We start from the raw sequence: 13,892 nt of genomic DNA, 5'->3' as shown, positions 1-13,892 counted from the left end.
TGCTAATGTTTGTGTTATGGTTGCAGAACTTGAGGTGCTCCCTGAAAGAATTCCTCAAAATGGGAATGCATTCTTGCCACTACGCACCCCTGAAGAAGAGGAAGAAAGAAAGAAAGCGTTAGGAAAACCTCGGGGACCGCCTAAAGTAGAGTTGAAGCCACTCCTTGATCATCTCAAGTACGCGTTTCTAGGGCCAGATAACTCTTTTCCAGTTGTTGTGTCTGCTTTTTTGAGTGAAAAAGAGTGTGAAAAGTTGTTGTGTGTGCTAAACAAGTATAGGTCTGCGATAGGATGGTCTATTAGTGACTTTGAAGGGGATTAGCCCAACCACATGTATGCATAGAATTTTACTTGAGGAAGGGCATAAACCTCGTGTTCAAAATCAACGTAGGCTCAATCCTATCATGCAAGATGTAGTGAGGAAAGAAGTGATTAAGTTATTAGATGCAGGGATTATCTATGCCATATCTGATAGTGAGTGGGTAAGTCCTACGCAAGTAATAGCTAAGAAAGGGGGGATAACTGTAGTGCCCGGTAAGGATGGAGAGATGATAGCCACTAGAGTAGCTATAGGTTGGAGAGTTTGCATTGATTATAGGATGTTAAATGTAGCCACTAGGAAAGATCACTTCCCTTTATCTTTCATTGATCAGATACTAGATAGACTAGGGGGATATGATTACTACTGCTTTCTTGATGATTATTCTGGTTATAATTAAATTGCAATTGCTCCCGAAGATCAACATAAGTCTGCTTTTACTTGTCCTTATGGTATTTATGCTTATAGAAAGATGTCTTTTGGCTTATGTAACGCTCCTGCTTCTTTTCAGAGATGTATGATGGCTATATTTCATGATTTGATTGAAAAAGTGATGGAGGTTTTTATGGATGATTTCTCTGTGTTTGGCAAATCTTATGATCATTGTCTTGAAAATTTAGCTAAGGTTTTGCAGATATGTGTAGAAACTAACCTTGTTTTCAATTGAGAGAAATCAAGTTGGTAATTTTTCTTACATCTCCCCCTCCCGGAGCCCAAGTATCATATACGCCCCCAAAATAAAGAGCTTTGAATACTAGAAGAAAAGCACTCACTTCATGGTGAAAGAAGGTATAGTTCTAGGGCATAAAGTGTCTTCTGCAGGGATAGAAGTTGACAGGGCGAAGATTGCAGCCATTGAGAAACTCCCACCTCCATCCAATTAGAAGTCAGTGAGAAGCTTTTTAGGGCATGCAGGATTCTATCAGAGATTCATCAAGGATTTTTCTAAAATCTCTAAACCTCTTTGTAAATTGCTTGAAAAAGATGTAAAATTTAATTTTACTTCTGATTGCTTGCAGGCCTTTGAGAACTTGAAGAAAACTTTAGTAAGCGCTCCCATTCTCATCACCCCAGATTGGAGCCAACCATTTGAAATCATGTGCGATGCAAGAGACATTGCAGTTGGTTCAACTTTGGGTCAGAAGAGGGACAAAAGTTTTAGAGTCATCTATTATGCTAGTAGAACTTTAGATTCTGCTCAAGCTAATTATACGACTACTGAATGGGAGATGCTTGCTATAGTCTATTCTTTTGATAAATTTAGAGCTTATCTTGTTGGGACTAAAACTATTGTTTACACTGATCATGCAACTATTAGACACTTGTTTGCGAAGAAAGATGCAAAGCCTAGACTCATTCGATGGATTTTGCTACTTCAAGAGTTTGATGTTGAGATAAAAGATATACGAGGCTGTGAGAATGTTGTGGCAGATCACTTGTCACGGTTAGAGCATCTGGTGGAAGGAGAAGATTTATCACAAGAAATCAACGAAGATTTCCCCGACGAACATCTGTTCTTCACTCAAGCCACTTTTCCATGGTACGCTGATATTGTTAACTATTTAGCAGCCAAGGTACACCCTCCTGATCTCACTCCTTATCAAAGGAAGAAATTTTATAGAGATGTACGATCTTATTTTTGGGATGAGCCCTACTTGTTCAAAAGATGTGCAGACACTATACTTAGGAGGTGCGTACTTCAAGAGGATTGGTCGGCCATAGTTGAAAGATGTCATTCGTCACCAACTGTAGGAAACTTCGGTGTGCAAAGGACCGCAATTAAAGTGTTGCAAAGCGGTTTCTATTGGCCTACCATTTTCCGTGACTCCGCCAGCTTTGTTCTCCAATGCAATGAATGCCAACGCACGAGAGGAATATCTAAGAAGAAGGAGATGCCTATGAATGCCATCATTGAGGTAGAATTATTTGATGTATGGGTGATAGATTTTATGGGACCATTCCCAAAATCAGGAGAGTACCAATATATCCTACTTGCAGATGAATATGTGTCTATATGGGTGGAAGCAATTCCAACCAAAACTAACGATTCTAAGGTTGTCACTGCTTTTGTTAGAAAAAATATCTTTTGTAGGTTTGGTACACCCCGTTCTCTCATAAGTGATGGAGGATCTCACTTCAACAATAGGTGGCTAGACAACGTGTTGGACAAATACGGAGTCAAGTATAGAGTCACCTCACCATACCATCCTCAAGCGAATGGGCAAACCGAGCTAGCAAACAGGGAAATCAAGTCAGTTCTACAAAAGACAGTGAGTGTCAACAGAAAGGATTGGGCCCTTCGGTTAGATGATGCGTTGTGGGCATACCGTACTGCTTACAAAGGTTCTATAAGTATGTCTTCTTATCAACTTGTGTTTGGAAAATCATGTCATTTGCCTCTTGAGATGGAGTACGGGTCGTATTGGGCAATCAAGAAGCTGAACCAAGATTTTCAAAAGGCCGGTGAGGAGATGCGTCTCTTTCTCAATGAGATGGACGAATTTCGAATGGAGGCCTATGAAAGGTCATCCATGTACAAGGAAAGAGTGAAAGTCTACCATGATAGGATGATCAGTCGACGAGAGCTCACTTTGGGGGATGTAGTTTTGTTGCAAGATTCGACACTCTCTCTATTCCCCGGAAAGTTGAAATCCAAATGGACCGGCCCTTACATGATCAAGAAAATCTATGATAGTAGAACGGTTGAGTTGCTAGCCCCGGATGGACAGTTGTTTCAAGCTAATGGCAACCGTGTGAAGAAGTACTACAGTACGGACAAGGTGATGGAGGAAGAAGTTGATCTAGAAGAACCACCAAAGGTGTAAAAAAAAGGGGGTAAAGTCAAGCTAATGACTTTAAAAGAGCGCTTTTTGGGAGGCAACCCAACCATTTTTAACAATTTTTGCTTTAATTTTAAGTACTTTTTGGTTTTGGTTTAGTTTTCTTCCTTGAATTTTTTTTCGCAGGTTCTGACCCTTTCGTGGCGACCGCCGCATGTGTTGTGGCGGGCCGCCACCTGCTCGCTGGAAGAATCTGACATCGTGCGGCGATCGCCGGACAGGCCGTGACGGACCGCCACCTGAGCACAGTTCCCAGCGTGAATTTTTCAAATTTTTTGAATTTTCACCCGGTCCAACCTTTACGCAAAATTTTTCAAGGTATGTTTTCTTTTTGGTGATTCATTCACGTCCCAACCGACTCTACAAACTTATTTTACACTTTGTTGTAAATAAGTTTGGGGGGATGAAGTGGTGGACTGTGAGTTTAGGTTTTTGTTTTAGGGTTTTAGTTTGTTTTGTTTTTATTTTTCGAAAATCCCGTAGGTGAAATTTGTTTTCTAAAATTGTTCTTGAATCCATGTCATGAAATTAACATGAAGAACTTAGAAACACGCATGCTTAAGGACACACATTAGACCGAGTTGCCAATGATATCACATTCCATCCATGTTTAAGTATGGCTTGACGTCTTGATTTGATGGTTTGGTGAAAAGGTGCATAATTAGTGAATTGTTTGTTCGCCTTGAATCTTGCTTTATACCTTGTGAGATTTGAGCCTTAAATTCTTTCTTATGTGATTTATCTGCATTCATGTATATGTTTCTAGAACTTGCTCCTAGTCTGCCTAAGTTTACATAGTGTTTAAGTTGATTTAGGAGGATGATTGACCATCTTTTCTTAGCTACTTTTATTCCCAAATTTTTCGACCCTCTCAAATTTTTAAAATTTTTCCCTTTGGAGCCAATTTTGAGTCTTTAAGCCTTTTCATTGGAAGCCAAATAAATGGGGACAATTCCTTGGGTTAGTATAGTTTTTATTATCTTTTGTAAAGGAATTGGAGAGATAAGGAGGAAAGTATAAAAAGTAGTGTGCTTAAATGTAAAGAAAGTACAAGTTGTGAAATAGAAAAATTCAAATATGTGTTTGATCTTAGAAAAGGATGCTTATGAAAAAGAAAAGAAAAAGAAAAAGTGTGAAAGGTTGTGAAAAGAGAAAGAAAATCAAAGGATTGGAAAGTGAGTTGAAGGAGAAAAATAAAATGTTAGAAGTGTCTTGGGTTATTAGAAAAGTGGAGTTACTTTAACTCTACTTGGGATATTTTTATTTTGAGTCGTTTTTTAGCCAAATATTCATCACCTACCAAAGAGCCTGCATTACATCCAAAGATAAAGACCTTTCGGACTTTTGATGCTTAATCACATCTAGTAGAAGATGGATTAGACTTTGAGCAAGCCTATGGTAAACTTTGCATAATGCATGATTTGAGTGCTTATACACATTACCTTTATACACTTTGAGAATTAGAGAACACTTCCCATCTTTGGAAGTTTGTCACATGTGAGTGCATGAATTCAAGGTGTTCCACGAGTTAGTAATGAAAGTGCACTAATAAGCCTTGCTTGATTTGATTGCGTTAATACATGCTTAATCTATTCTTTCTTCTTTTGAGGCAATTATGACGTCTAGTCCTTGTGCATTCAATATTCTTGTGTCTTTATTGTTTTGTTCGAGGACAAACAAAAATGTAAGTTTGGGGGAGTTGATACGCTCGGATTTTGCACTGTTTTAAGGCCATTATTTGGTCCGTGTTTTTATGTCAAAGTCACTCTACATGTCCATTAATTGCATATTTTATACATTTTGGTATTTTGACGTGTTTTGTGAGAAATGTGCATATTTGAGCAAAAAAAGAGAGTCAAAACGCAAAGTCTGAAAATCTGGAGTTCAGACGGCGACCGGCGACCGCCGGCGAAGTGTAGCGGCCTGCCTCAGAAATTCAAGCTTAAAAGGGAGTCTCGTCTGGCGACCGACGGAGGATGTGCGGCGGCCCGCCGCCGAAGAGGCAGAGACTATGGACTACCGCGCGGCGACCGCCGGAGGAGATGCGGCGGCCCGCCGTGAAAAGCGGCGAATGCGATTTAACCTAGATTTGGGCCCAAGATTAACCATATTTTGAAGATATTTTCCTTCTATGATGAGAAATGACTTTCCCCTATAAATAGGACCTCAAGCTTCATCAAATTAGAGCTTCTTTTTGCAAGATAAATTCCCAGAGATTAAAAGCTAGAGTACGTCATTGTGCAAGGAGTTGAAGAAGGATTCAAGAGCATTAAGAATGACAAGGATTCAACCTACGGGGTTTATTTGCTTTAGTTTTATGTTCCAATTGTTTTCCCTTCAATCTATGTGTTTAGTTTATTCCAGTATGTGTAACTAAACTCATAGGATTCTAGGGATGTGTTAGTATCGACTTTGGGTATACAATTCCAGTTTTTCTATTTAATATCCGTTTTGTTTTTACTTTGTTTCTTCCCTAAGTTAATCTTGACGCTTCACGTCTGAGTGACACATTCTGTGATTGATCAAACATAATTTGCTTCATAACTGTAAGAGAGTTCTAGCGAATTAGGTCCACTTAATAGACGATATAGTTAGCTTCCTTTAAAACGACACTGTTAATTGAGAGTGAGGACTTTTCAAGGGCCTTAGGAGCTTTTCGGAGTTACGTGTTAGGATTGACAACCCTAATGTTAGTAATCAACGTTTGCATCGCATAAGCATAAGCTAGGTGACTCGTCCTATCAAAGTAATAACTGTGCTAGGGTATTGTAGTTTGGACTTTGTATAACCATATCTCTGGAACGCACATCCCTGGAATTCCCTTTTTTTCAGTTTTCAAAAATTTCCAAAATCTTTCGGTTCTCCAGATAATAATTGAGTTCTAGTAGGAGATAGACACTTTGTGTTTGTTTTCCCCGTGTTTGATATTCGGTACTGACCTTTGACTATACTATTTTTATTCTATATACTTGCAGGTATTAATAGTTCAAAAAAATAGTGCATCACCTTTCTTGTGTGCACTCTCTCCATATTTGTAGGACGAAGTTGGGGCCCAAATCCCTAAGGCAAGCCCATCCTATTTTAGACAACTATGCCCCTTTGAGATGGCATTTGTTCTTTCTCTCTCCTGTGACTCATCACTTCAGCTGGTAAACTCTACTGGATCAACTTGTCGGCGCAGCTGATCAACTTAGCTCCATTTCTTGTCATTTTTTACTTCTTTTCCTAGTTGATCCGATTATTCCTGCACTCGCTGTTTTCTACGCTTTTGTAGCCCCCCTGCACACTCAAATTCACCATTCTTTTCATACATTATCAACCATGTTATTGTAATAAACCCTACAAAACCATGCTTGTAACGAGCCATATCAACAACCCAAAATGGAAAATTGATCACTTGTTGTCACGACCGCGCCTCGGTGAATCCTGACTAGGGGAGGAAATTAAGAAGATGGGATAGGAGGGGATGAAAGAATTTAACAATAAGACACACAAATACTTCTCAATAAGTTAAAAGAGATTCACAAGTCAAAAAAAGATCATGAAGATCAAAAGAGTGTTTATAACAGGCCAGTCGTCACTAATCACTATTCTTGTAACTCATCTAGTACAAAATACTAAAACAGTGTACAACGGAAGAAGTTGTAAACACATGGCCATATGTTATCAACCACTATTATAAGTTATCAACTTTATCATTTATAATACACATAGTATAATATATTATAATTCCAATAACAACGCCTATATATTACTCCCTCCGTCCCACTTTTGGAGTCTTAGTTGAGTTCGGTACGAGTTTTAAGAAATGTAAAGGAAAGTTGGTGAAAAAAAAACTATTGGAATGTGGGTCCTACTTTTTTTATATTAGTTTTATAATAAAATGTGAGTGGTAAAAGGTTGGTGGAATGTGGGGCCTAATATCATTTATGAAATATTTCAACCGGGACTCCTAAAGTGGGACGGAGGGAGTACATAATATTAATAAATTACACAAATATGAAATTAATACATATTTCGGGTTAGTATTTCACACAAACTAATACCCAATCCGGTATTTAGAAATAGAGACCAAGATCCCGAAGCTTCAGACATATTGTGTTGTCAATTTTCATTTCCATTTCAGACGTCAAATAGTTGTTCCAATCCCCGACTTCACCTTTCCTAAAAAAAGAACTATTTGGAGTATCAACAAAATGAGATCCACTCTTATTAACCTCAAAGTTCTTTAGCCTCTCGATACTGCACCTGCTCAAAATCTCATCCGCTTTTGTGTCATCTTCAAATGGCCTTTCGAGAAATTCAGCAATCTTCAAAACCTGTGTTTTGGGATCAATTTTGAGCTCTTCATACTTGAGAAATAATATTTTTTTAGGGTTTTTCTTGCTCTCCTCCCAATACCCCATTACGTGTTCAAGGAAAGGGCCGTAAGGATGCTTGCCGGAGCAGAAACAATCGATAAATTTCTCAAATGGAAATAGCTCTTCATCTCTCCTCAAAAAGGAGTTGAAAAAGTGCCAGCTCGAAACCACGGTGTCCTTAGGGTTCCGGGCGATGTAGATGATCTTGCACAACGTACTCCTTACTGAATCCGGAACTAGTGCGTGCGGCAAGTGTGTGTGGAGAAGGCGAGCCGCAGAGGCATCGAAAATGTCAATCGTTTTGTCAGAATAAGCAACAGCTTCTACGGTGGGGACAAGGAAATGAGGGTTTTCCAGGGTTAAGGCATCTACGATTTGGTGGTTCTGCCTTTGCATGATGCAAAATGCGAGAGATTTGAGCCACGTGGTGCCTGTTTTCGCACATGACGCGAGGAAAACGTCATCATTTCGTGCCTCGAAGTTGTTCTGAAGGGCAACTGCAGCCTTCACGATTGGTGGCATGCACCAATAGCCTTCCCACTCGACGAGTTTTAGGGCTTCTATAAAGTGTGTTCTGGGTAGCTCGGCTATGCGTGAATCTGTCCACCTCTGCATTGTGACTATTATGACTATTACGGTATGAAGATTGGGTTAGCATAGTGGATAAATATACATTGAAACATTGTTTGGTAGCTATGTTATGTTTCGACTAGACATGATACAAATAGTGATAGTTATCATAGTTTCGATTAGTTAATTTATTTTAATTGGATATTTGGTAGCTAAGGATAATCGTGACTTATCCTATTTAGATATTTGGTACAACAAGTTACAAATAAAGAAAAAAAATTAGGATTTAACTTAATGATTAAACTATCCTCATGTTGCCTTAATTGTGGGTGGTTTTGATAATTTGTTGACGATGAAAATACCAAAGCATACCATTTCTTATTATATAAAATGCTAAAAATGGAGTAAATGGTATGCTTTGTTAATTTTATTTTCTAATATATAAATTTATTTATATGAAAAATATCCAAGCATACCATTTCTAATTATATAAAAATGCTAAAAGTAAGAAATTAAATAAATAGGATCATAACTATATTTGTTACTTTTATTTTTATCATATATTTTAAAAATACCCCAGCATACCATAACCTAGCATTTCTCAACATACATTAATTATATGAATAATTATATTATTTAATATTTGTTTTATTATATTATTGCAACCATTTCTTATATATAATATTTTTATTATAAATTATGGCAACCTTTTTTCATGTCAAATACATATAAATGGATCTCTCATAGCTTTTGTTTCGGATATAAGCCGATCATAAGATCAGTTTTACTTTTAAATCTTAAAGAATACTGATTGAATATAAATTTCAACCATTTTATATACTATCCATCCACTAAAATTAATTTAATTTTTTCATTTTAGTCAATCCACCATAATATTCTAATTTATTTATTAATATTTTCTCATTATTTATTCTCTTTCTTTTATATTTTATCCATTTTTTCTTTAAACACCCATAAATTGCACTATTTTTGTTGATAGAAGGAGTATGTTATCGATTGTAAGCCAATAACTTTTGAATCGACCTTGAATTCATGTAATTTGTTGGTTGCTACGAGCCTACGATACTGTGTCAAGGAAAATTGATCATACTACATTAAATTAGTGGGTGGTTAAAATATTTTGAAAGAAAATAAAATATGTTTGATGGAAAAATCTGGTGAGCAAGAGTATAAGAAACACAAAAATAAACAATCTAAATAACCTTAAAGCAGCCAAAAAACAACCAAAAATAAAAGAAACTATCTAGTCATGTAATTTCTCTATTTACCTATCACGATGTGACCTTCTTCTCATGCACCGCCAAGCTCAAGATTCCTCATGCACACGATCTAAAGAAATTATTCATAATCATAAGCCAACTATTTAAATTTTGGTGAATGTCCGTATATTTGAAGAGTCCCAAGAGTTTATTTATACTAAGGCAAGAGAAACCTAATTTGTTGGGACTTGTAGAAAATGATGCATTCATCATTAATATTAAATTGGATTTGATTTAGGAGAGAGGTATTGTTTGAAAGACCACTGTAGTTGGCCGGCCAGCTGTAGCGAGGACATCATCCATCAAAAATATGACAATGTAGTTGGCCGGTCAGCTGCCATTGATTGTCATATAGCGACATATACTTTCTTTGTTCGAGGATCATTTGCTACGATTTGATTAAACATCTCAGTTATTACTTTAATTTTTTTTTAGAGAATATTACTCCCTCTGTTCCACTTAAGATCAAATACTTTCCTTTCTAGTTTATCTCAATCAAGTTCTATTTTTAATAACTTTCTTTCTTCAATTAATACACCCAACTACATTTTTATCTTTTCAATGAAGCATTCAATTCCCTTTCTCTCTCCATTTAATACTTCCATACACTCATTTTCTCTTCAATTAACCACATTAACCAATAACTCCTAAAATCTCGTGCCGACTAAAAATATGTCATCTTAATTGGGACGGAATAAGTATGTCTTTTATATATATATATATATAGAGAGAGTTGTGATCAATGTCGAACCAATTTTAAAGACCGAACTAGAGACCAAATCTGGGCCATTAGATCTAGTTTTTTTGATGAGATGTGCTGCTGCGAAAATTTTTTCTTCTTCATTACTAACCCATGTTACTTCATTGTATAGGTTTATTACTTCATTCTATACTTCAAATGCTTCTTCTACACATACTTCATTCCAACAATTTATTACATTATTCAATGTGTTTATTAAACCATATTAGCGCCATGGCGTTGGTGATAGATATTGTAGAGAGAAAGACCGACAAGCATTAGATCTAGTTTTTTTGATGAGATGTGCTGCTGCGAAATTTTTTTCTTCTTCATTACTAGCCCATGTTACTTCATTATATATGTTTATTACTTCATTCTTTACTTCAAATGCTTCTACACATACTTCATTCCAACAATTTATTACATTATTCAATGTGTTTATTAAACCATATTAGCGCCATGGCGTTGGTGATAGATATTGTAGAGAGAAAGACCGACACGCAACGGCGAAACCACATTTACGTACTGAAATGAAGTAAAAACCTACTGGAATGAAGTAAAAACTCACTAGAATGAAGTAAAAACCTACTAGCATGAAGTAATACATTCTGGAACGAAGTTAAATCTTCGTAACATGTTAGTATTACTTATTTACCTTCGGATGAATTAAAATAGGCTCGTGATGAAGGCGAAAATAATTTATAAATTTCTGTATTTTATCCATAAAAAACTAGATCTAAAAGCCCTAATTTGGTAGGGTTCGATGGTTCGGTCTTTAAGAGTGGATTTGTGGATAATAGGACTCTATATATATATATATATATATATATATATATATATATATATATATATATAAATTTCACCCTACTATCATAATTTTGTTAATTAAATTATCAAAATTTTATTCTTTCATCACAATTCAATTTTTTAGTGCGTTCAAAAAAATAACTCTATCTTTTGTCATAATAAATTATTAAGGACAAATGTATGCACATATAATTAATATTGTATAGGGTCGTGACAATTTCTAACTAATTACTTATCTTAAATTAAGATCAAATCTTAGTCATTAGATTAGTAGATTAAGATCAAATCTTAATCATTAGATTAGTAGATCTAGTAGTTAAAATAACGGAAGTGAATTATATTTTAAAATAAAAAAATTATTAAATAAACTTAAATGGTATCAATATCAATTCTTATATATTGCAGTTAAAACTAACCACTTTTTCTCTCCTAAAAATCATTTCAAAACTTTAAATTCACGTAACTCTATCGATTTAAATTATTTTTTCGTAAAAAATATATCGAATTAAAGGTTATTTCATAAGGATTCTAACGAGATATCAATTGCATATGTTCCGACAATAATCAGATGATGAAATTTTTTATTTTTTATTTTAATTTTCGTATATGTTGATAAATATATTTTATATCAATAAACGCATCAAATAATTTCAACATAATACGCGTATAATATCAATAAAACTTTATTGATATTTTCAGGTACTTATGTTGAGATTTACAATTATATGTCACAGTGTTGATATTTGTAATATACTATATTGATATAAAAAAAATTGTGAATTTTTTTATGTTATAACAGATTGACTATTTTACCCTTTTAATTTTTATCTATTATTTATTGAAATATGTGAGCTTTAATTTCATCCATTCATTATAAAATCTAATGATATAGGATTGGTCTTAATTATGAATTAAATATTATATGCATTTTAACATGACTCATATTATATTTATATGGGGCTATATACCTTGTAATGAACATTATCCATATAATATTTACTACAGGGATAGTACTTTGGGCAACCCGTATAAGATCACCATTCGAAATATTCACCTTGTTGTTTTCATTCTAAGTTACTCCCTCTGTTTGTAATCCCGCTTCTTTATTTTAGTCCGTCCATGAATAAAAATTTCGATTCATTTTTACCATAAATGATAATGGGGTCACACATTCTAGGGCTGCTTAACCGGCCGGTTTCAGTTCTATCCGGTCCGGTTTGACCGCGTACCCGGTTACAAATTTTCATGAATCCCGGAATCGGAACCGGAACCGGATCCGGTCGGTTCCGAACCGGAACCGACCGGGTAAGAACCGGCCGATTCCGGTTACGAACCGGATCCGATTTATAGTTTTTGATTTTTTTTTTTAAATAATTCAACATCTAGAAATATAGCAATTAATACCTACAAATTCAAATAAACACACAAAAATACAAATCAACAAGATAATAATATTTATCATCCAATACCTAAAAATAATAATTCAATTAATACCTAAAAAATATAACACCTAAAAAATAAAATCAACACAACAAAATACTAACTAGTATACAACCAATATTCCAATAAGATAATAAATAAGAGTAATTTAGTTAAACTTATCGTAAGATTAAGATCCTATAATATAATTATTTATTAGGGAAAGTTACGTAGTATATTTATATTTGATATTCATAATATTATTAGAATTTAAAATTGAAAATCTAAAATTGATTTATTATTCGGTTCCGGGTAAGAACCGGTCGGTTCCGGGTAGAACCGGAACCGGAACTTTTTAGAAACATTAGAACCGGTACCGGAACAGGAACCGGTGAACCGGTTCCCGGTTCCTCAATTACCCGGTCGGTTCCGATTCCGATTCCGGGTACCCGAGAACCGGAGAACCGATTAAGCAGGCCTAACACATTCCACTAAATCATTCCACTTACATTTTATTTAAAACTAATATAAACAAGTGAGACTCCTATTCTACTAACTTTTTCCACCTACTTTTTTTAGCACTTCTTAAAACACGTGTTACCTATAAACGGGACTCCTAATAACGGAGGGAGGGCGTATGTTTCTAGTTATTAAAATGTATAGAACTTATGAACTACTAGTACTCCCTCCGTACCAAGGAAGGGCATAGAACATATGAACTACTAGTAGTACTATTTATTCTTATTAAAATTGTGAATTGTTTGATTGACCATTTTATATTCTTGTTTTTTTTTATTAACTATACATGTTTTTAAAGTATGAATTAGACATGCCCACGATTTGTAAACCGGAACCGAACCGTGAGGCTATTTCACGGTTCCGGTTTCGGTTCGAAAACCGGCGGTTCCGGTTCCGGTTTGGAAACGCCGGTTTTTCAGCGATTTTTTACGGTTTTTCACGGTTCTAAACCGCCGGTTTCCGGTAGTTTTTCGCAGTTCCGGCTCGGTTTCACGGTTTTCCGACGATTTTTCAGGGTTCCAGTTTGGAACCGTCCGGAACCGATGGTTCCGGCACGGTTTCGGTTCGTAAAATTTGAAACCGGAACCGGCCCACGGTTCAAAATATGGCTGTTCCGGTTCAAGAAAAATGTCACGGTTCCGCAGTTAACCGCTGAAACCGAAAACCTTAGGCATCTCTAGTATGAATGTTTTCTTTTCATTTTAAATTGAAAAATATTATATTGTATTTTTTTTAAATACTTGAAACATGTTTATATAGTGTGTATTTAATAAAGCGTTAGGATATATTTTGCCCTCAAAATCCACTTGCAAATACATATTTTTCTTTTTATATACTCCATCCGTCCTGCTTAAGATGACATGTTTTCCTTTTAATTTGTATCAACTAAGATGACACATTTCCTTTTTTGAAAACTTTTTCTCTCCAATTAATACACTCAACCACTTTTTTCCACACCTATTAAAATAATCACCTTTCTTTCTCTCTCTATTTTAATACTTCCACTCACCTTTTCTCTCTCCAATTAAACACATTAAC

The 13,892-nt window shown here is 35.4% G+C and overlaps 1 protein-coding gene across 1 annotated transcript; it reads right to left on the bottom strand.

The window, feature by feature from the left end:
- Nucleotides 1-7,217: 7,217 nt before the first annotated feature.
- On the bottom strand, nucleotides 7,218-8,135 carry LOC125209924 (cytosolic sulfotransferase 12-like). The gene has a single exon (XM_048109501.1). The coding sequence runs from the start codon at nucleotides 8,133-8,135 to the stop codon at nucleotides 7,218-7,220; it is 918 nt and encodes a 305-aa protein (XP_047965458.1).
- Nucleotides 8,136-13,892: the final 5,757 nt, after the last annotated feature.

Source organism: Salvia hispanica, chromosome 3 (assembly GCF_023119035.1).
Source record: "Salvia hispanica cultivar TCC Black 2014 chromosome 3, UniMelb_Shisp_WGS_1.0, whole genome shotgun sequence".
NCBI classification, from domain to species: Eukaryota; Viridiplantae; Streptophyta; class Magnoliopsida; order Lamiales; family Lamiaceae; genus Salvia; species Salvia hispanica.
This window is presented reverse-complemented; position numbering and strand designations above follow the sequence as displayed.